The 22,572-nt window shown below is 40.7% G+C and overlaps 1 protein-coding gene across 1 annotated transcript; it reads right to left on the bottom strand.

Annotated features, from left to right (window-relative positions):
- Positions 1-3,262: 3,262 nt before the first annotated feature.
- On the bottom strand, positions 3,263-20,697 carry kcnj3b (potassium inwardly rectifying channel subfamily J member 3b). The gene is made up of 3 exons (XM_066664854.1): positions 19,469-20,697; positions 17,461-17,677; positions 3,263-6,567 (listed from the first exon to the last, which is right to left on the bottom strand). The coding sequence occupies exons 1-3, from the start codon at positions 20,144-20,146 to the stop codon at positions 5,843-5,845; spliced, it is 1,620 nt and encodes a 539-aa protein (XP_066520951.1). The 5' UTR covers positions 20,147-20,697; the 3' UTR covers positions 3,263-5,842.
- Positions 20,698-22,572: the final 1,875 nt, after the last annotated feature.

Raw genomic sequence — 22,572 nt, 5'->3', positions numbered from 1 at the left:
ACATCATTGTTTTTCTCATGCAACAAGCCTAGTAATAGGCAAGTGACTTTACCTCTGTGAACTGCAAATACGTTCAGAGCACAAGCAAGAACCTGACAAGCCAATCAATCGTTCGAAGAAGCACATTCATCACGGCGACCCGAGTCTTGGCTTCTGCTTAGGCTTGTCTGTAATAAATGAATCAGGCCCTACACTAGTAGAGAGAGCTCCCCACAAAGTGGTTGTGATTTAATTTTCATTGGAAAGCAGGAATGATTCATTAAGGTCTCATTAACTGTTCAGTGACAGTGCATTAACTTTTCCTGCATATGATTTAGTCAATAAGTGTGAAATTGGCAAAATTATGCACCAAGTGGTTGACATGGCACAGAGACAGAGAGAGCCGGGGAGATTTTAAGATGGCTGCTTGACAAGATCAACAGGTCAGAGCAGTAATGGTCTTTTTAAAGGTGCTGCCTGACCTTCAAGCATTTTCCTCAGTACCTGACATTTACATGACAAGATGATATTCTCTCTCCCTCTTTCTCTGTGGACTCTATCTCTCTCACTTTAACTTTCCATTCCGTCTTTCTCTCTGTACTCTCTCTTCATCTCTTTATCTCTCTTGCTTTACCTTACTTTTCACATGTCTCTATGTCTATGTCTCTTTTTCTCTATCTCACTACCTTTACTATCTCTCTCCCCCTAACACACACACACACACACAGGCATTTTCATAATTAGCTTCCTGCTGATAAAAGTTGAGGATATTGGTCTCCTGTGGAGAGGTAATGTGCTAATATGTCTGGGGATTCGCTCCATGAGATTCGTTTACCGCCAGGCTGTGAGGGGCCTTGAAGCGTTCTTATTTATCCCATGCATTTCTCACGAAGGCCTTGATGAGACTTCTCTTTTGCTTCCCAGCCTTGGCTTATCCACAGGGAGAGGGAGGGAAGGCTGACCAAACTCGTCGACAAAAGAGCTTACCACAGCCTGATTGCTCTGCAGCAATTTCTTACAGATGCATAACTGCATTGTGCCTTTACTGAAATGGGGGAAAGCTTGTTTTCATGATTGATTCGAGAAAACAAAATAAATTACTATGAGAATTAAGATGAGAATGTGTACACTCGTGATTTCAACTGTTTCAATAATTATATATTATGCTGAACCAAAAAGACAGTTTCAATAAAAATTATATTAACAAACAAAACAAAAAACAAACAAACAAACAGAGCCTGACCCAGAGTTATATGTTTCCTAAAATGTTTAAACACAGAGTATGAAAATATGAATAAAATATCTTTGCTGTTATGAGAAAATTTGGTGTCCCTGTCCCTGATGTAGTAACTGGGCGGCACGGTGGTGCAGCAGGTAGTGTCGCAGTCACACAGCTCCAGGGGCCTGGAGGTTGTGGGTTCGATTCCCGCTCCGGGTGACTGTCTGTGAGGAGTTGGTGTGTTCTCCCTGTGTCTGCGTGGGTTTCCTCCGGGTGACTGTCTGTGAGGAGTTGGTGTGTTCTCCCTGTTTCCGCATGGGTTTCCTCCGGGTGACTGTCTGTGAGGAGTGTGGTGTGTTCTCCCTGTGTCCGCGTGAGTTTCCTCCGGGTGCTCCGGTTTCCTCCCACAGTCCAAAAACACACGTTGGTAGGTGGATTGGTGACTCAATAGTGTCCGTAGGTGTGAGTGAATGTGTGTGTGTGTGTGTGTGTGTCTGTGTTGCCCTGTGAAGGACTGGCGCCCCCTCCAGGGTGTGTTCCTGCCTTGCGCCCAATGATTCCAGGTAGGCTCTGAACCCACCGCGACCATGAACTGGAAAAGGGTTACAGATAATGAATGAATGAATGAATGATGTAGTAACTTCAGAGTAAACTTCAGTAATTTTGTACCATTTCCAGTGGAAGCTTTCTGCTTAAAATGAAAAGAATCATGTCCTTGAGATATGACAGCGACAATATCTAAGCAATTAAAATTAAATTTTAAATTAAATTAAATGATGACACTGGGTAATCTAGCCACTACTTTAATGACTGAGTAGTAAAGTTTCATATAATGTTCACTACTGTAAAATTCCTCTGCAGAGATTCAAAGAATCTACTCCTTTTCAAACAGTTAAAAAGAAACATTTTAATATAAATTTCACTCTTAAAGAAAGAGAGGCCTGTAGGAAATTAAAAGTGTCATATCCAAAGGGTATCTAATGGAATCAGCAAATTCACTTTATTCATCATTTTAATGCCTTTTCTTTTATATATATATTCATTTTATAATGCCAGTCTTCAATGCTGATTCGAACCAATAATTTCATAAACATCTTAAAGTGATATATTTCACTATACAGTTGTGTAATATGAATACTTAGATTTTATAGGTAGCTTAAGCATCACTGCAATGATTGTGTTAGCTAATGCTTCTATGGGAATTATATTAGCACCAAACAAATGGTGGTATTCACATCCCATGCAGTAGTTTAATACGACTGACATCCAGGGCTTAAATAGATACATCTGATTTTTTTTGTTGTTGTTTTCTTCAGCTATTAAATGGGCATATGCTTTACATGTAATATTGCAGTTTTACAGTGCATCCACCAGTAAACTTGAACTGAACCTTGCTGTAGAAGCCTATTAGCAAAGCTGATCAGCCTGGACTTAAATTAAAATAAACCTTTGCTTGGCGTTTGTGAATACAAAACATGCATAAGAAAGGTCCTCCTGGTGTAGGTTTCATTTATTGCACTATTGTGAGTGCTTCTAGCGGCCCATTTTGAATAATCTGCTAAATATAGATTCGTATTGACCTGGAGAAACCGTGTTTATCATTCACATTACCAATTACCAATTACAGACTTCAGTATTTTCCTGACAATTCAAACAAAATGAAGATGAATGATAAATTAATTCACGTTATTAAAGCATTACTAATGAACATCCAGGTTTTGGTGGATTGGTGTTGGTTATTTGCGAACATTTTGTGCTTAAACAATGCTATTACGTTCAGTGCAATAATTAATAGGGAACCTGTCCTCTAAGATGCATACACAAATGTCCACAGAGACATTTTTTTATTTTGGGAATATACCCCTATGACTTAAAGCATTGTAACACCCCAATTAATTATTTAAGAGATAAATACATTTGTAATACATTATTAATTATTAATCATGTAGTCACTTCAAATTTAATGTTTTACTTATGTTTTAAACAAAAATATTCATAAAGACAGTTGTCTTTTGTAGACATTTTATGACTACATTTAATACAAGCTCAATTTAAACGCTTTTTGGTTTGATTAAGTATAGATTGCATTTCTATTCTAGCAGACACATTCCATGCAGATGAAAAATTAAAAAATGCTGGCATATGGTGTTCGGTCAAAAGTCCTTCCGAAGTGATCTAGGGCCCAAAACAGCAGGGTGAGTATGAGCTGTGTCAGCCAGAAAGCTGCCAATCATCCACACAGTGAAGGCAGAGCACATCAAGCACCTTCATTTGCACCAAGAAGCTCCACCAATACAGATGAGCATATCCACCAGTTTGAAAGAGCCTTTCAGTCAAATGTTCTATACCAATTTGTGAGCCATTTTTGAGCTTTTAAAGCTAAAAATCCTATACCACATTGAATTCTTAAGCCTGCATGGTGCTGCATAATGTATGCCATCTTGCTATTGCTGAAATATATTTATCTTTATCCCAGGCCTTCAGACCAACACAAATGCATAACAAGTGACAATTCACACAAAGAAATGGGTTGGTCCAAATTCTTACAGATATAGAAACAACCGAATGTTAAATGTTTTCATCTCTGCAATCATTACATCATATATCACCTCATGTTTTATTTTGAAAACAGCATTTGTGAAGTTTTAGCTGATACCAGTTGTAATTTTTTTTCCTGAAGGTTTGCAAGTGTAGAATTGATAAAAATAGCTAAATTATAGCATGTAACTTTTGTATGTAATATAAATATATGCATTGTAGCTGTGGTGTACTGTTTCTAAATGCAGTAATATTGACTTATCTTGATTCGGTCTCTGGATTAAAAAGATAAAAATCATAATATGTGAAAGGTTAACTGACATCTGCTGGAGGATCGACTAAAGATATTTCTTCGTTCTTAAATATGAACATGTATAATATTAGACAAAGGTGAATTAACATATAATATCATAATGTACCAATAGTTTTATAGTTTCATAGCTATATATATATTTAAATAAAATCTCACCATTCAGCAACCTTCTTGTATAACAAACTGCCACTGGTTCATTTAGCATTTATTTCAAATTTTTTAAAAACTAAGCAAAATGGCCTCATTCAGTTTTGGCCAGAAGTAGCTCTGATTGTGTTGTGTCAAACTGAAAACGTGCTAAACTGCCAAATGTTAACATAACACAGGTACAAGATTTTCCAATTAAATATGTCACCAAAATCGGAATAATTATTGCTTCAGTTTTCAAACACAAATCTTTAACAATGGCATTACAAGATTAGAGTTTTTTAAAAAGTGTCTGTAAAACAAAGTAACACAATCATTCTACTCTCTTCTCGTTAAACTTGTCTGTCTGCTAGAGACAATAAAGCACCCCATCAAAATGTGAGAAAATATATCTCAGCTTACTGAACTCCATCACACAGTAAACAGAGGAAAACAATCATTAATGGAACATCACATGGTGTAGAAACTCATTACAAGTTAAGGCTTATTCTTTGATTTGAAGTCATCTGTTTTTTGGTTATGAAACGATAGATACTGAACATGCAAGAGAGGAAATGCAAGAGCCTGAGGGGAGATATGGGGGAATGTTGAAATGTCCAAAGTGTGTCCATCCATTCCTTGAAAGTGGCTGTAGCATGTCACACTGCTCCATCCCTGTACTGCTGTGTAAAGAAGCAAGAACACCAGTGTGGATGCAAGGTAACTCAGGCAGAACAGAAGTTGCTGACTTTTTGCATTTCTTTCCGTAAATCGTGGAGCAGAGACAATCAAATGCATTTTAACATCTATGAAGTGAGCTGTCCTTCGTCAAAACTCAAACCCACTTTTTAAATGTTACCTAAATGTCTTAAAATGTTAACATAAACATTTTATTTTAATGTTTGATAAAGATAGCAAAGCCCTCACAAGAAGTGAGGACTGTGGACTAGGAGGCCATAAGCTGAGTCCTTGCTGAACATGAATAAATTATGTATTTTTTTGTTTAATATGTGCTGTTACTTCATGCTCTTGGTGGAAAAACATGCCAGATTGTGCTGAGGAATGTCAGGTTAATATTACTGGTATATAAAATGTTCCATATTTATAGAGACACTTCAGTCAAAAATTACATTTACACAATTTTCACATTGCAGCACAAGTGGTAAATCAGTCAGTACCTGTGTTTGGTGACTGAAGATTGATTCATTTGTTTTGTACTGGGTTAATGTATCTAACAAGTAATGGAAACTAACCTCCTAAGTGATGTACTTACCAGTTTTAGTGGTTTATGATACAGTATGGCTTGTATGGTGTTATTTATAAAAATAGGTGGATTGATCTTTAGATAACATCATATCACATGCACAGAAAAAAAATCAGGTCCAATTCAAGTCATCATTCTGCATTGGTTTGTGTGATTTGGCAGTTAGAAAGTTGCACCACTCAATAGTTGCTAAATAGTTAGCTTCCATTATTTGTTACTTACTTTAGGATTGTAGTTTTAGTACAAAACTAAAGAAGATGATGTCAAACACCAAACATGTTTTCATTGACTGACTACATTTGTGTAATGGGAGAATGTTCTAAATGTGATTTTTTTCTGAAGCACCATATTATGGTCCATTGTATTCAGCTGTGATTACAAAGGAGGTAAATGGCAAGTTGGTTCATTTCAGACTTAAACCTGTGAACCTTTCTGAGTTCATCTTCCGGAGTTTGGGTGGCAGGTGACCGTCCATTCTGCCTCCAATTCCGACCCCAAACCCACCGACCCCTCCAGCTAACCGCTGCAATTTAGGAGGCAAGTCTGTCACCGATTGACTGATGGGTTCAATTCCGCCAACCAGCCCTAGCTTGGAAGGAAGTTTGTCCTCATTGGGGCTAAGGAAGGAGCCGATTGGTGGGAGCCTTTCTTCAGCCACGCCAGGGGCAGAGCTTATCCGCTGGAGCTTGACAGGCAGGTCTCCGAGATTGTATGTGATTTCCGAGCTCATGCGCAGCAGCTTGCGGGGCATGCCTTCCCGTCCACCCCCATCCCGGCCGGTTAGCTTCTGCAGTTTGGCTGGGAGCTTGGTGCTGGACAGTGGGGCAGAGATGTTGATCGATGCGGTCTCTGCATCACTCTGCAGTTCCAGACCCTCCAGTGTCCCACTACCCTCCGTCAGGCCGCCTGTGCTGTGGCACAGCGATGGTGCTGTAAGTGGTGAGGACAGTAGCAAACTTTCCTCCTGCTCTTTGACACTGTGGGGAGGTGTGGGGACCTCAAAAGTGCCATGGAACTGCGAGTAGTCCACCTTAAAGAAGCCTTCCTCCAGAGAGATGACTGGATAAAAACGGTGACCCCACAGGACCTCATCCTCCGTGTATGAGGTGCGTGCCTGGCACGTCATGCCTGATAAAAATGAAAGTAAAGAAAAAGAGACAATCAATAGCAGTGTAGTAAAACTGCAAGAGCAGGAACACTGCTGGTCTGTCTGCAGTAACACTATGTAGAGTTGATTAGAAATACATCTTGATTCATTCAGACTGGTTCATCCATTTAACAGCACTGTAGACCTATAAATATATACACAGTGAAACCTTGACTTATGAGTGAATCAACTTACGAATTTTCAAAGATACGAGCCATCACTAGGTTTATGATACGAGAGTTACGGAGTGAGCGAGCTTACGCCACATGCCGCTAGGTAGCCCAGCAAGCGTTCAGTTAACTCAGTTATCTTGCCATGCAAGCATCTGTGTCATATGACTGTTTTTGTAGCATTGTGACATTAAGTGTGTAGTGAGTAAGTTAAGTGATAGAGCACGAAAACTAAACCTCCGCCAATCACTTCAACCTCTGGCTGCATCTCCGTCTGATCTTCAATAAAACCAGTTTATTTATTTACGTTCTCTTTTAATATGTATTAGTATTAGTTAGGCGGCACGATTGCGCAGCAGGTGGTGTCGCAGTCACACAGCTCCAGGGACCTGGAGGTTGTGGGTTCTCCCTGTGTCTGTGTGGGTTTCCTCCGGGTGTTCCGGTTTCCTCCCACAGTCCAAAAACACACGTTGGTAGGTGGATTGGCGACTCAAAAGTGACCGTAGGTGTGAGTGTGTGTGTCGCCCTGTGAAGGACTGGCGCCCCCTCCAGGGTGTATTCCCGCCTTGCGCCCAATTATTCCAGGTAGGCTCTGGACCCACCGTGACCCTGAACTGGATAAGCGCTTACAGATAATGGATGAATGAATGAATAAAAAATGTGTGGTTTTTGGGGGGCTGGAACAGATTAATATCAGATTAATAGCATTTCAATTCATTTTAATGTGGAAATTTAATTAACAGAATGAATTAAACTCATAAGTCATGATATTACAGTATATGTATATATATATGTATGTATGCATATGTGCGTGTGCGTGTGTAGTTACACTGATATAGTTGTGGAAATTGCTAAATAATACTTGGGGAATGTTTTACCATTCAGTGCCTGAATAGCAAACATTGACATACCAGCTCAGCCATAGAGATTCAACCTGAAAGGTACAGTTTTGTGAGACACACTTTTCAAAAAGCCACTTTTTTGCAAAACCTGTAAGGAATAATGGATAAAAGCTCTGCCCTGGGAATTAAGCCAAGGTCCACACATTTTATCCCCTTGTCGTTATGTCAGCATTCAAAGCTTTCAGGTGTTTAAACCACATTTGAAGCAAAGAAAACTGTCAAGTCATTATTTAGGCAAAAACTCACGAATACCAAGAAGGACACGCAATGCTATGACTCTGAAAAGAAGCCATTATTGAGAAAAGGGGGAGAAACATTTAAATGTCATACCATAAAGAAACAGGAGTTGTACAGGAAATGACTTCTTGCATTGCTTTTAAACTGGCTTGGCTCAGTATAACCCTAGTTTATCTCCCAATGTTGTATCATTTTTTACCAAGTTACATTCATGCCATATATTTAACCTGATTTAGACCAAGGTAATTCATGATTACACAGAATTTAGCTATTTTATTTACTAATTAATATGGCTAAAACTGAAAAGCTTAGTTGGGGTGGGTGGGTTACATTTTGCTTTGTAACAAATTAGGCAGAAAACCTCATAAACGTAAATACTTACATTTCTAAATTATTGTGCCATATTTACAGGAATATTTAATTTAACATCTATACGTGAGGTATAAATTCTTCAAATGCCTAGTTCCTATCACCACCACTGTGATCAATTCTGACTCTAGAACAGGGCATTTCATATCCAGTCACTCTATACTACTTTGTTTAACGTAATCCTTGAAATATACAGAAATTTCAGAAAATTGTTGGAATTCCCTTTGAAAAATAACAGTGAAAATTTAGTATCCTATTGAATACTTATAAAGAAGACAAGGCATCAGCAAATTTTGATGGACAGGTACCAGACCAAGAGGAACGGAGGGCAAAATTCAATATATATATATATATATATATGTAACTAATATGCATTATTAAAACGCACATTCAAACACACACACACACATGTACGCTAGCACACAGAAGCAAAATTTACTGTCAAGCAACACCCACGGGAACGTCTGTTCACGGTCCATTTGGTTGCATGAAAACAAGAGCTTTATCTGAGGGAAATTCATTAGATCTGTGTATCACCCACACTCTGCCTCCGTAATTAAACCACATAAAGTCCCAGCTATAAAAAGAATCTTCATATGAACCCAAGAACAGAATGTTTTTGAATCTGATCCAAAATGTCTTCCCTGAAGCCAAAAAGCCCAATAAGTTGTGAGAATTGCTTGATGTCAAATAACATCGACAAAACAAGAGGGAGTTACAGGACTCGAATCCTACGTTTTGTTTCAACCCCTGGGTCCATTTGTAATGTTTGTGTGTTTTTATGTGTACAAAATATTCCTTGACCACTTTATAACCTCTCTGTAACTTTTTTGCATTAGACATTGCTGTAGGCATAAATTCAAAATTCATGTTCTGGATCAGCTGCGCAAGTGTCTAAGGTCACTGTTCCCAATGCCAACTGAAGGCTAAAATAGTGAGCTCCTCCAGCACTGGGCAATGGAGCAGTGGAACTGCAATCTCAGGAGTGATGGAGTGGGGTTTGTGGTCCAAAACTAATCTTCCGACATCAGCACCTAACCTAACTATTGTTCTCATAGCTGAATCCTATCAAATCCTTACAGAAACTTTCTAATATTTGTACATTGTCTGAAGCCTTCCCAGTGCAGCAAAAAGCAACAAACTCCCTATTAACACTCGATTTCAGGAAAAAAACATTTTTTCAACAACATCAACATAGGCACATTAAACATATCACTGTAGTTTTTCTAAGTAGAAGATGAAAGGTTTTAATCAAGGTTTGAATTTGATGAGAGGTTACAGTTGTACAGTTCTGTGTGAACGACAGAGACCATCTATAATTTACTTCACAATTCCAACAACTGCCATTTGCCATTAAGAACCAAATTTCCATTTTATGAAGAAAACATTTTAATTTACTTAAAGGCCATGTTCAGGTTCGTAATTAAAAAACACTTTGTTTTTATAATTTAGAATAAAATTTGTTGCCTTTTGCTAGTTCTCAAGTCTCCAGATTATGTACTTGAACTAGTCTAATTTATTTAAAAAGTCTGTAAACGTGTAAAAAAAAACATAAAAATAAAACTGTCTCAGTCTGGTATGCAAGGCATTCTCTCTCTCTCTGCTCATGACAAACAACTCAAATCACAAATGAGTTTGATAATTCAAACAGTGAATAAAAACTTACAGAAAAGTTACTTCAGCCACATACACACAACAGTCATTTTTTCCCCTCAAACACGTTTCACCTGAAAAGACCCATAGCTTCCGAATGTAAACAAATAGAGGGAACTGCATGTCCTCTCTTGAGTTCTGTTTAACTGATATTTTGTTTTTAGATTATTACCTTTTCAAGTTATATCATGGTTATATGATATCTAATCTAAATCAAATCATTTGAGTTTAATTCATTCGTTTGAGATTTGGTTATATCTAATCTCAGAATACTGATGGCAAATTATTGACGGGTGGTCTCTAGCTCCCCCACACTGTATGACATTCAAAATAATAAAAAACAATTCAAAAGCTCTAAATGGGATTCATCACATAACCATGCACGTAATTATACAACTGATTGCATTTTAATTGTATCAAAGCGGCAATAATATCTTATGAATTACTAAAAACAGGAACATGAAAGTGATTTCCATCCACTAAAAGACAACCATCCCTGGGCCTGTCTATTTAGAGCCTGAGTCAGGCTCCTTTATCTGCATCTGTATGTCTCTGTGTTAAGGACGAGTGGCGGGGGATCTGAGGTGTTTGTGGAAGTGAAGCTGAAAGGGTTTTTTTTTTTTTTTGGAGCTGTTTGGGGATCAGCGGGCCAAGCTCAGAGCTGCTGCACGTGAACTCTGAGCTGTTTGGCGAGCAGTTCCGCCTTTAAGCTTGAAAAGAGGAAGGCAGAACGGGGATCACAAAAAAACAACACAAAACACGGTGGATCAGCCGCCATCCGAGTTACATAAACTACCTCAGACCACCCTCCATTTATCCCAGTCTGAATACAAACACCCTGTATGTCTCGCCCGTCTCTCCGGCTTTTGGCCCCACTGTAAAATCCCCATTGCCAAGTTGACAAATCCTCAGCTCAGGAGTATGAAACATTATTATTCAGCGCATGAAATATTAAACAGGCTTTCTGATGTTTCACTGGAGTGTGTGTATGTGTGTGTGTGTGTGTGTGTGTGTGTGTGTGTTAGGGTGGGGGGACTCCTCACTGATTCCCCTTGAACAGCTCTTACATAATCACACCATATTCATCCATTACTGCAAATTTCATTACAGCCATTGGTGAGAAAATGTTTGTGCATATTAGCCTACGTTAGGAGGGAAAAATACAAACAAATAAACACGGGGGAAAAAAAAACAACCTGCACCATATCAGTGCACTCCTACGGCTGACAGTTATGAGAACAATTTATATTTCCGAGAGGGATAATGTGTTTCTATGGCGACCGTCATTAAGCGCTCTGTTCGGTTCGCACGGAGGTGCTCTCCTTGTGACCTGTTTCTGTCATCTTTCTCTCTCTCTCTCTCTCCCTCTCTGTCAAATCATCACTCTTCTTTTTCTCTCCTGCATTGTCGCTCTTGCCGCTCTTCTTTTTCTCTCTTCCAAAATAGTTCTCGCTGTCTGTTTCTCATTCAGTATTTCGCCTCTCTCTCTGCCAGGCAGGTGGGCTTCTTTTGGTCACTTCTGAGCCTCTACAATATGCCCATACTACTGATCATCATCATCATAATTATCTTCAGAAGTGTCTCTCTACCTGTCTCTGTCTATTTGTCAGACAGATTCTCTCTTCTGTTTGCTCTCCTGTATTCTTTGAAGTTTAAAGTTTAAGCCTAGGACTCCAGACCACCAATATTCACTTCATGTCCAAAATTTTCCAGATGACTGCGCTGCAACATTCACTCTGATGTCATAGATATTAGACGTGACTTTCTATTTCCTGTCCCTTTGCTATAGTAAAAGCCTTTTTTCCTCTAGGGAACATCAAAACATTTTAAAAAGCCAAAAAAAAATGTGTAGATTTGTTTTCTTTCAAACACCACAACATAAACTTCCAATTTGAGCAAGGAAACACAGGATAGAAACACACATTCACAGTATCAGTGCATTGAACAATGAAAACAGCCATCTGCTTCTCGCATATAGAAAACACAGTAGTGCTCAGAAGGCACACATTCCACATTCTTATCCACTTTACTTTACTACGTGCATGTGTTCCAATGAACTAGATTAAAAGTTAAGGGGAAGATGTCTCAATGTGTCACCAATTATATGAACTATAGGGTTAAATGCAAGTGTAACTCTCGTAGTCAGTCTCTGTATCTCTGTCTCTCTCCCTCTCTTTTTCTCTCTCTCTCACCGATGGCTAAAATCAACCATGCAGCTGTGCTCTGTTCAGTGACATACAGTGTGAGACATCAGGCTTTTTTGTGTCGAGGGTGTGGGGATTTTAAAAGTGGTCCTTTTTTCTTCCGTTTACCACAGCCTTAAGGGACTGGAGAGAGTCGATGACGTTGAGTGTTCAAGGCAAACTATGGCCACATAACCTACTGTAGTGAAGAAGATTGTGCAATCTAAACTCCAATAATCATCCATTGGTTGAAGATACAAGTAGTAACTCAGCACACCAGATGCTTACAAACGCATTATGGATTACATTAAATCTAAGCGTCCTGTCTCCAATTCGCTAGTTTCAGTGTCTGCACAGTCTGTGCTGTGAATTCCTTAGAGGCATGCAGCGGTTTTCCAAATGCTGGCGATGATGTAACAGCCCACAGCTCTGCAGAGGTGATAGAAGAGTGGCTTACAATAGAGGACAGTTTGATACTCAAGAATAAGACCAGAAATAAACCTCATGCAAGTACACAAAAACAACTGACACAGACACAATATGGTCAAACGTGTGGACCATTTGTGGAGACGCCTTATCTAACATTACGTCTAAGGCCATTAATAAGCTGCTTTTTCCTCTTTGCTGCAGTATCAACTTAATATTTCATCACCTAGGAGGCTTTAGAGAAGATTCTAGTGTATGTCTGTAAAGATTTGATGGCATTCACCAGTAAGCACGTTGTTGGATGATTTGTTTTGAATCACAAATACCACTCAAACTCATAGCACTGCTTTGGGAATTAATGCCAATCAGCTGGCTTCTATGCTCGATGTCCATATTCTCAGGCCCACATCCTGTAGTCTAACTGTTGCTATACATACTGTGTTTCCCTTTTTCACCTGGTCCTCCACTGCTCAAGACCCCCACAGGGTCACTATAGGCGAGGTATGATTTGAATGATGGATCATTCTCAATGCTGCAGTAGCAATGACTGTGGTGGTGTGTTAGTGTGAATGGATCAGACACAGCAGTGCTGCTGGAGTTTTTAACCCTGCAGTGTCACTGCTGAACTGAGAGTGATCCACCAACCAAAAATATTCTGTCAACAGCATCTGTCTGGTCAGCCTATGCCCCTCTAACCCAGCCTTGACAATGGGCAATTTAACTATAAGCTCATGAGTAGCTGCTACAGTTAATCTCATTTCATTATAAGCTGTTCATAAACAACTGAAAATTTGTGTAATAGCGATATTCACTAATTATATAAAGGGTGTCTGCAAAAATTGGGATATAGTGTGCTTAGTATACATTGTACCTGCAGTTCAGCTTCATACTTAAGTTGAAGATAGAGGTCAAAACAGAAAATGCTATTAATCTTCTAATTACATTAAACACATTCACATTACAATAATCATGAACAAATTGGATGGACAAATTTGAGACAAAATGGAGGGTAATAGGGGAATGGACATTTTGGCTGCAACACACTTGCCCTCAGCTATGCTAGCTTCAGTGCGCCTATTAGCTAGCAATATTGGAAGCAAACTGTATTGGAAACTTCTTTTTTTATATTTGTTAAACATAATATACTTGTATAACTGCATGAATAATTGTTTTGTCAGGCTTTTGTTTGAAGCTGAGAATGAGAATCATGGTGGACTACCCTTTTTAGGGTTGTTGCAAGCTAGGTAATTGTTTGCTTGCTAATTGCAAGATAGCAGAGTACAGAAATTATATCAGCTGATGTACAACAGATGCTACACTACAAAAATATCAGTTTGCATACGGCAGATGTTTGACTTTAAATATACTGTGTTTTAAAGTTCTTTACTGCTACAGAATTTCTGCCATTTCTTTCAGGTTTTAAAAGAAAATTGCATCAGATTACAGTGTTTCTGGGCAAGTGCTACTGCTGAGGTCTGTGCTGATGTTGACTTGTTCTTTCACCCCTCATAAAAGAACAACTGATTCATTTACTTGATATATGTAATATACAACTGATTGCCAAAAGTTAATGTTTAACTTTTTTTTCTGAAATGAAAGTTTGCCCCACCCCCCCTTGTTGTAGTAACAGTGGCTACTCATTTATGAGTGTATTACACTAGATATTAAAACATTTCTATGAGGATTCAGCCACAAAATCATTAGTGGATGATTATTTCTAAACCACAAATGCCACTCAGATTCATTCATGTGATACTGGGTAGTGTTCCATTAAACTTTATATGCCTCTGGTAAACTCTCCGCATTCAGCATTGTAACCTAGGTTCAAGTGCAGCTGCTCCAGAGTGTCTCTGGTGTCTACAACCATTTGGACATATAGTCCAGTAATGAAATGGAAATTACGGATATGCAAGGGAGACATTATGTGTGCAGGTCAGTAAAGATATTTCAAAAGCAACATGTCAATGGACAGCAGATCTGACATGGACACGTTTTAGCTGGGCTATACTTGCTATAGTGCATCCTACTGCAACACTCAGAATGCAGCCTGTTCCTCCAATTGTTTTTCGGTTTTGAGGTGAGCACATTAGAACGCATGAAATCAATTTTGTGCCACTTGGAGCATTTGCATGTTGTGCTTGGAGTATGTTTCGAGCCTAAGACAGCTTTTAATGTTGAAACCCAAAGCTCTAAGCACAGGTATAGTGCAAGGTAGCAGCACCTGGTCAGATCTGGACAGAGCGTCCACGGAGAAGCCGGGGGCCCGTGTTGAACACTGTCTCTTCCGCCGGGCCGATGACAAATAACTGTGAGGGGAAGTTAATAATGCGGATGTCATAACGGCTCTCTCCGCGAGGGCTCGCAAATGTGGAGTTCAGTTTGGAAGACAGCAGAGGACACAGACAACATATGTCTCAAAGACAGGCTCACTGTGGGAGATGCTTGCACAAAAGAACGCAATTAACCGCATCTAATGGACTGCATAATATGTTGTAATTACTTTTTCTGATTCTGACGCGTGATATAAAAATAACATGAGCGCTTCTTTCTCCCTTCTCCATACCTCAAACAGGCTGTGAGAGACTTTACTGTACTGAGACCGCTTAAGGAGGGGGAGATTTAGTTGCTATGGAAACTGATTCACAATGGGGAGAACAGAGTGCTGACTAACTGTACATAATTCTGTGTGTTTTTTTTTCTTTTCTTCCTTTTTTACCCACAAATCCGCTCACTTTCTGTGGGTGGAATATTCTGATCGTTGGCAGCAGTATATGCAACGTTCATGTGGAAGACCTGTCAGTATACTCCACTGTGTAGAAGCTGTGTTGCACCAAAAGTCTCTGGGCTTGTGTATGCGTAGGTGTTTGTTGGTGTCAGTATGACTGGCTGTGGTTTTGTATAGATCTATTTTTCATGGCACTCTACTTGTCTGGTGTTTTTGTGCAGGTCAGTGCATCTGGAGCCTGAGGGACAAAAAGGCAGAGGTGAGCAGAAATTTGATTGGCAGCTGGACTGCACTTCTATTATGTTTGACTTTTGAGATACAGGGTGCTGAACAAAAGACTCCCTTTATTTTTCACACATTTTACATCATAATAAGGCTGATCATATCTTTCTCTCTCTCTCTGTCTCTCTCTCTCTGGGTTATATACATCAACACCTTTAACTGGTTTACAGTATCAACAAGTTCGTCTGCACCAGTAAATGAACAACCTCCACTTACTGATCAGTGCACAACTGATCTAGTAACCAACAATACTCATCTACAACTAGTGGTTCTCAACCTGGTCCTGGAGTACCCTCATGTATATTAGGCAGAAATTCTCTAACACACATGACCACCAGGGCACTCATGTATGTCTACCCTGGCCTGTTAAATATATCAGCTTCACATGTGCTGCTTTTTCCTTCACTGTATAAAACAAACATAAGGCTGTCTTTGTTCTCGGAGGCACTGGCTGTTAAAAGCATACCCTTTTGTTTAATCAGAATATAATAAATTATGACCAATGTCTGACATATGGTTATGCATGTGTTTTTGTTTTTGTTCATTTTTTAAAGTGTAAATGCCCTTTAACTTTAAAATGAATGCAGCAAATGTGTAGAGAAATGGTGTTATTATCAGAGAAAATGGAAAAGATTTGAAGAGGTTTAAAAAACAAACAAACAAACAAACAAAAACAAACAAATCCAAACTAAAAATGTACTTGAACTGGAATAACACTATATTGTGCATGGAAGGGGAACTACAGGACCAGAATTAGATTACATTTAGAAAACTATATTTTATATTAAGCAGTGTCAGCACATTCACAAGTCATTTACTTGAAGGAGACATATTATAGCTCTTTTCCACAAGAGAACAGTTCTAGGGTCTTAATTAAACATCTGTGACACACTATGGTCAAAATACCACAAGGATCAAAAAGAACAGTGCCATTCTCATGCTGTCTAAACAGAAGGCAGAATAATTCTAACATCTTTGCACCCTATGTAATACACAGTACAAAGTCAGAGTGGTTAAATTTAATCCATTCTTTCTGACTTAGGCAGCCCAAAGAAGGCTGCCTGGTTTATCTTGTGTCACAGTTTGTGGGTTGGTATGCACTATGGGTATTTAAGATAATGCGGTAATGCCCTGGAATAGTGAGATTTTCACTATATGCCCAACAGCAACAGTGTTATAATGCTCTGCAATGCTTATATAATACATGCTGTCATTTTGACAGACTGCAAAACTTCACAGGAAGTGTCGAGGCCAGTACAGTTCTGTGTTTCCTTGACAGTAAACCGCCAAAAGATAGCTCCATCATTTAATAGAATAATACAAAATGATCCATTAACTGAATTATTTGAAAACCACTATTAGTTGAAACTCACCTAATGAACAGGCAAAAGTAGAGTTAGAAATAGAATAATGTGGTGTTGCTGCCGAAGCTGGGAATCAAACCCTGTTCAGGTATAAGGTTGTATACTATATATGGCTGCATTTTTAAAAGACTCAGTGGTCAAAAGTACACAACAGCGTTCCCTCACACTTTCTGTAACCGCTTATCCAGTTCAGGGTCCCGGTGGGTCCAGAGCCTACCTGGAATCATTGGGCGCAAGGCGGGAATACACCCTGGACACAGACACACATTCACACCTACGGACACTTTTGAGTCGCCAATCTACCTGCAACGTGTGTTTTTGGACTGTGGGAGGAAACCAGAGCACCCGGAGGAAACCCACGCAGACACAGGAGAACATACCAACTCCTCACATACAGTCACCCGGAGCGGGAATCGAACCCACAACTTTCAGGCCCCTGGAGCTGTGTGACTGCGACACTACCTGCTGCATCACCATGCCGCCCTGTTCCCTCACACTTGGGATGAGTAATACTGTGATATCTATGAAGTGATGTTCTGTGTTTTGGGGAAGAACAGTCTCACCAGTTGTCTCCACGATGCCCTCCAGGATCACCACAATCTCAAATTGCTCAGTCTGCATGGACCTAAGTGAAAGGTCATAGAAGGGACTCTTCGAATCAATCACATGGCAAATGGTCAGAGGGGACACTAAGAAGAGCTGGTCTGCTCCTGTGCTGAAGCCAACGTCCAGCTCCAGCTGGTCCAGAGGAAGGAACTCACCCTCAGGAGTCTGCCGTGACTACAGGAAGAGAAACAGCGAAAAGGTGAGGAGAAGGATACACACACACACACAGAGAGAGAGAGAGAGAGAGAGAGAGAGAATGTAACACATAAACCAATATAGCGACAGTGATAGGTGTAGTGAGAAAAATCCAGAGGTGGGAAATGACTATTTGGTGTGATGATTTCGCCATGGATCACTGACCCAAGGCGAGAATAGTGTCAAAATTATACATCATGGATTCATTACTTACATTCATGTCCAGACTGAAATTAAGTGATGGGGCAATAGTGTGTGTTTGACCTCGGCCTTTAAATTGGAACAAGCACTTGGTCACCAACCTAATTTAAAAAAAAAAAAATGACACACAGCACAATCCCCAGTGCTGTGTTGACTTCTACAGTGTTAAATGAACACTAACAGTGTCCATTTGTGTCTTGGTGGACAATATGAAGAGTATATCAAAAGTTGTCCATTGTGGACATAGCTCTTAAATGTTTTTGTATACAAGGCTTGTATAAACGCCATAAAAAAGTATGAAACAAAACAGGGAGCTCTGGAGAAGCCACACATGAGCTTATGGTCAACCTACTTAATGATTGGCTACAGCTAAAAGGGTAAAAAAAAACAGTCCTCCAACTGGGCTGTGGGACTCTGGAATGATGTGGACCCATCCAATGCCTGTAGCTGAACATCCAGCATCAGTACCTGAACACAATAGTTATTCTGCTCAAATAACTGGTTAAGTCTAAAGCCCTCCCAAAAGCTTTCACTGCAGGAGACATTGACAAATATCCTTCATTTGTGAAGAAAATCCCAATGAGGGTTATCCTTAAATGTTTAGAAATATATTATATATTACATATGCAAAATCTGGGGAGGATGAGGGGAACACATCCCTTTTTTTATTAAATGTTATTATAAACAAATGCATAGCTTATGTAACTGAGATTTTCCATTAAGTTGCTAACACTAATCTTACTGCGGTGATATTGCAAGCTAAAACCTAAGGCAACAGTGTAAATGAAAATGCACCACTCACACAATAATCAGCTGTGCCACAGAAAGTGTCTGTCATTATGCAGCAGCACTTACTAAAGCTGTTACCCTGGTAGCTAACCTTTTCACCTTATCTTTGTATCAGAATTATGTGATGATTATCTATACACATCAGAATTATTTAAGTGTTCACATGTGTAACTGTCTGTTTTGGTGTTTTAATTCAGACATATAAGGCATTGGATATATATATCACTCTTCATAGAACATAGACCCTTGGCCACCACTCTCTCCCCATCATATTGACGCTAGCAACACGAGCCTCTGTGAGCTAACAACAAACGGTTTGTTGAACTGTCCAGTGGTCTTGTGTTAGGGGCAGTTTGAAAAGAAGTGGTGGATGGGTTCATGTAGGTAGGATGTAGTAACCTTCCTCCTTCCATCTTGGCAGCATCATGTGATTGGGTCCTAGCTAAAGAATGGAACTGTCAATGACTCAGTTGGGAAGGGAATTTGGTCATATTCCTGTGTATAAATCATGGAGAGCGGTTTAAAAGATTTTGGGGGGGTCAGAGAAAATATAAAAGCAAAGGCCAAAGCTGTTAAAGAACTTTATGTAATGGAAATATGTAAAAACATAACAATCAAATCTAACCACAAATTATTCAGATGAAAAGCAAGATTTTCAATGAGGGGCAATGTGGCCTTGTTACACTCATGCCCCCTGGAATTCCAACTTCAATTTATATTTAAGAAAGATTCATTTACAGCCAATGTGTTTTTCAAAATCCAGAAGCCAAACACACTTACTTTGAGAAGTTTGCAGCGGATCTGGGCCGACACCATGTGGCTGTTCCTCAGGTTGCCCACCCGGAACATGAGTGTCAGCTTGCCGTCCCGCATGGAGATGGCAGCGTGCTCACTGAACATGAGTGTCTCGGCACGCTTCTTGGGCTGTGACATCTTGATGAACATGCAGCCAATGAGAAAAGCATCCACGATGGACCCTAGGATGGACTGGAAGAGGAAGAGGATGATGCCCTCAGGGCACTTGTCTGTGATGTAGCGGTAGCCGTAGCCAATGGTGGCCTCTGTCTCAATGAAAAAGAGGAAGGCTGAGGGGAAGTTGTAGACATTGGCCACACAGGGTGTGTACTTGTCGTCATGCGCCTGGTCCAGGTCTCCACGAATGAAGGCTATTACCCACCACATGGAGGCCATGAAGAGCCACGCCACCGTGTAGGTGAGGATAAAGATGAAGAGGTTCCAGCGCCACTTCAGGTCCACCAGCGTGGTGAAGAGGTCCGAAAGGTAGCGGCTGGTCTCTCCGCCCAGGTTGCCGTGCTGGACGTTGCAGCGTCCGTTCTTGTCCACGAAGCGCTGCCGCTTCTTCTTCTTCTCGGCTGCTGCTGGGTTGAAGCCGGCGCCGCTCGAGGACGTGGTCACCACCTGGTAGTCGTCCCCGAACTTCTTACGCAGCGCCGACATCGTGGCGTGGAGCTTGAGGCGGAACGTACCTGACAAAATCGTCTTGTAGCTTTAAGTGTGGCTGCTTTTACCTCAGGTTAGTCAGATCTCGAGGACAGATGCCTCCCTGTCCGCATTTTTCAGTGAGCAAAATCTGCTTCCCGGTACGGGTACGTGTAACGTTACGTGTAAGTGTACGGGTACGTGTACGAGCTTCTTCGCGCGCGCCTCGAGACTTTCCCGCGCACCTCTCATGGGACACTCGCACTCCACGCGCCCACGTTGGAAAAAATCATCCACAGGAGTCTACAGTGTCCACAGTTCCGAAACAGATCCGTGATTTGTCGCTGGCTCGGCTCAAGCAGTTCGCTCTCGCGGGGTGCCAAGCTCCTGAACCCCTCGCTTGCTTTCCTCGCGCCGTGGAGTCGCTCAGCTCGACGCTATTTGGGGAAAAAAACGCTCGCACCAACTTTTGGTCACCGCGTGCGGCGGAGCATCAGCACGAGCGTCGGTATAGGGGAGCTCTTACCTCCGCCGCGCGCTGCCTCAACTCACAGCTCCTGCGCAGTGCACGCCTCATCCCCCATCTCTCTCTCTCTCTCTCTCTCTCTCTCTCTAAAAGTCCCTCTCCTGCGCAGTTAAACCAGGAGAAACTTCTCGGAGCGGGAAGCGCGAGGGAGGGGGGCGCGTGTGTCCTTGATGATGGTGGTGGTGAAGACAGTGCCGCTCACTTTTTTCTCCTTTTTTAACAGTGGTCTGATTCTACATTATACTTCTTTCACATTTGCAACAGACTGTAAAAACGGAGATGGCTTGTGTATACCGAACTGTGCTGTCTAAAGTCCAAATGTCTTTAAAAAACCCTCCTGCCATTGATTAACCCCCTACAAATCTCTGTTCATTAAAATAATATATTTAGAAATGATTTCCAAGAAAAAACCAATTCTCCAATATCGTAAAAAGGGTTTAAAAGGTCCTCTACACCTTCACGTTCATTCAATACAGACAGATCTGTGAAAATGCAATTAGCCTCTGACACTTGCCTGCATCTCCAACCCCCACACCCTGTAAGTCAATAGGATTGGTTTCTTAGGTTTATGATGTCAGAAACGCAGTTCTGTCTGAATCTGTTTGTTGGGGTCTACTTTTGGCTTTTTCAAAGCTCAGCCATGGCTTTGACTGTTTATTTGGTCATGAAGCGTATTCTAGTGTACACCTCATGGACATGTCACCAAGGTAAACACCTTGATCTCCACTGGAAGGGTTTAAGAGCTGTTTTTGATGATCTTGTTTTAAGGTGACCATCAGAGGAAACACCAGGAGTTTCCAAAACAGGCTTTAAGAAGAAATTCAAAGGAAAAATGATTATACCAATTTCCAGCTTCTATTTTTCAAGGAATTCTGCGCAGTTTTGTGAAAATCTCCAGAGCTCCCGAGTTTGGTGTTAGATGCTGGCTGACTTTTCTGCTTCTTGTTGATCTATGTTAAGGCCTCTGCATATTTCTTGTGGAGAAGGCTTTCACCTGGCGCTGGCAAACAATGTGACATAATTGCAGAGAAAACAAACCACTGCAGACACTGCACTGAGGTTTCTCTCGCTGTGTCATGCACACGGCAGCTGGGCGAACTCTGCTTATCCGACGGTGACAGTTTTCTCGGATCACCGGGTCACTCGCACTGTTGTAAGGAATTCCCTTTTCTCCTGGTCTTGTAATCATTCGAATCATTTGGAAGTATATAACTAAAACTATGTTTTGCACAACACAATATGCCCTACTTTACCTCCATCAATCATGGAGATGCGGGCTAGTGTCTTACTGTCCTGTCACTCAGTTATGTAGGCTGATTAATGAAAGATTAGATCCAGAGACAAGTAGCAGACTTTCCGCTATTGACAGTTTATGGAGATAGATGAGGATCCAGCTAAACATCAACATGAGTGATGAGGAAGATGAGTGTGATTAATGTAATGCCCCGTTTGTGTCCAGACAGATGAACACAAGGCAGAACACAATACATTCATCATAAACCAACTTGCACTGGCACCGTTTTTTTGTATCCTGAGACATTCATAGCACTTTGTCTGATGACATTAGCTTATCATATATTTCCTGACAATATCTTTGTAAAAGCGCTCCTCTCTGTGCGTTTGTGTGCTCGCCATTGTAAGCCTGAGGGGGGCAAAAAGATAAGAACGCCATTAGCATGTTATTTTAGAGGCATTTAAAAGACCTGCAGTCTATAAAAGGCAGGTTGTGCAGCTCTGTAGGTGTTAGCGCTATCCACAGCGACGGGCTGCTCTGGAGTGCGCTCGGATATCACCGTCTTCTGCCGTCATACATCACCCACCACTATTCTCTTACCCAGCCTCTCATCCAACCTCCTCACAAAAAAAGCTATTCTTCCAGCTACAAGATTACCGTTCAGACCAAAGCACATCGATGTAA

This window comes from Hoplias malabaricus, chromosome 3 (assembly GCF_029633855.1).
Source record: "Hoplias malabaricus isolate fHopMal1 chromosome 3, fHopMal1.hap1, whole genome shotgun sequence".
NCBI classification, from domain to species: Eukaryota; Metazoa; Chordata; class Actinopteri; order Characiformes; family Erythrinidae; genus Hoplias; species Hoplias malabaricus.
This window is presented reverse-complemented; position numbering and strand designations above follow the sequence as displayed.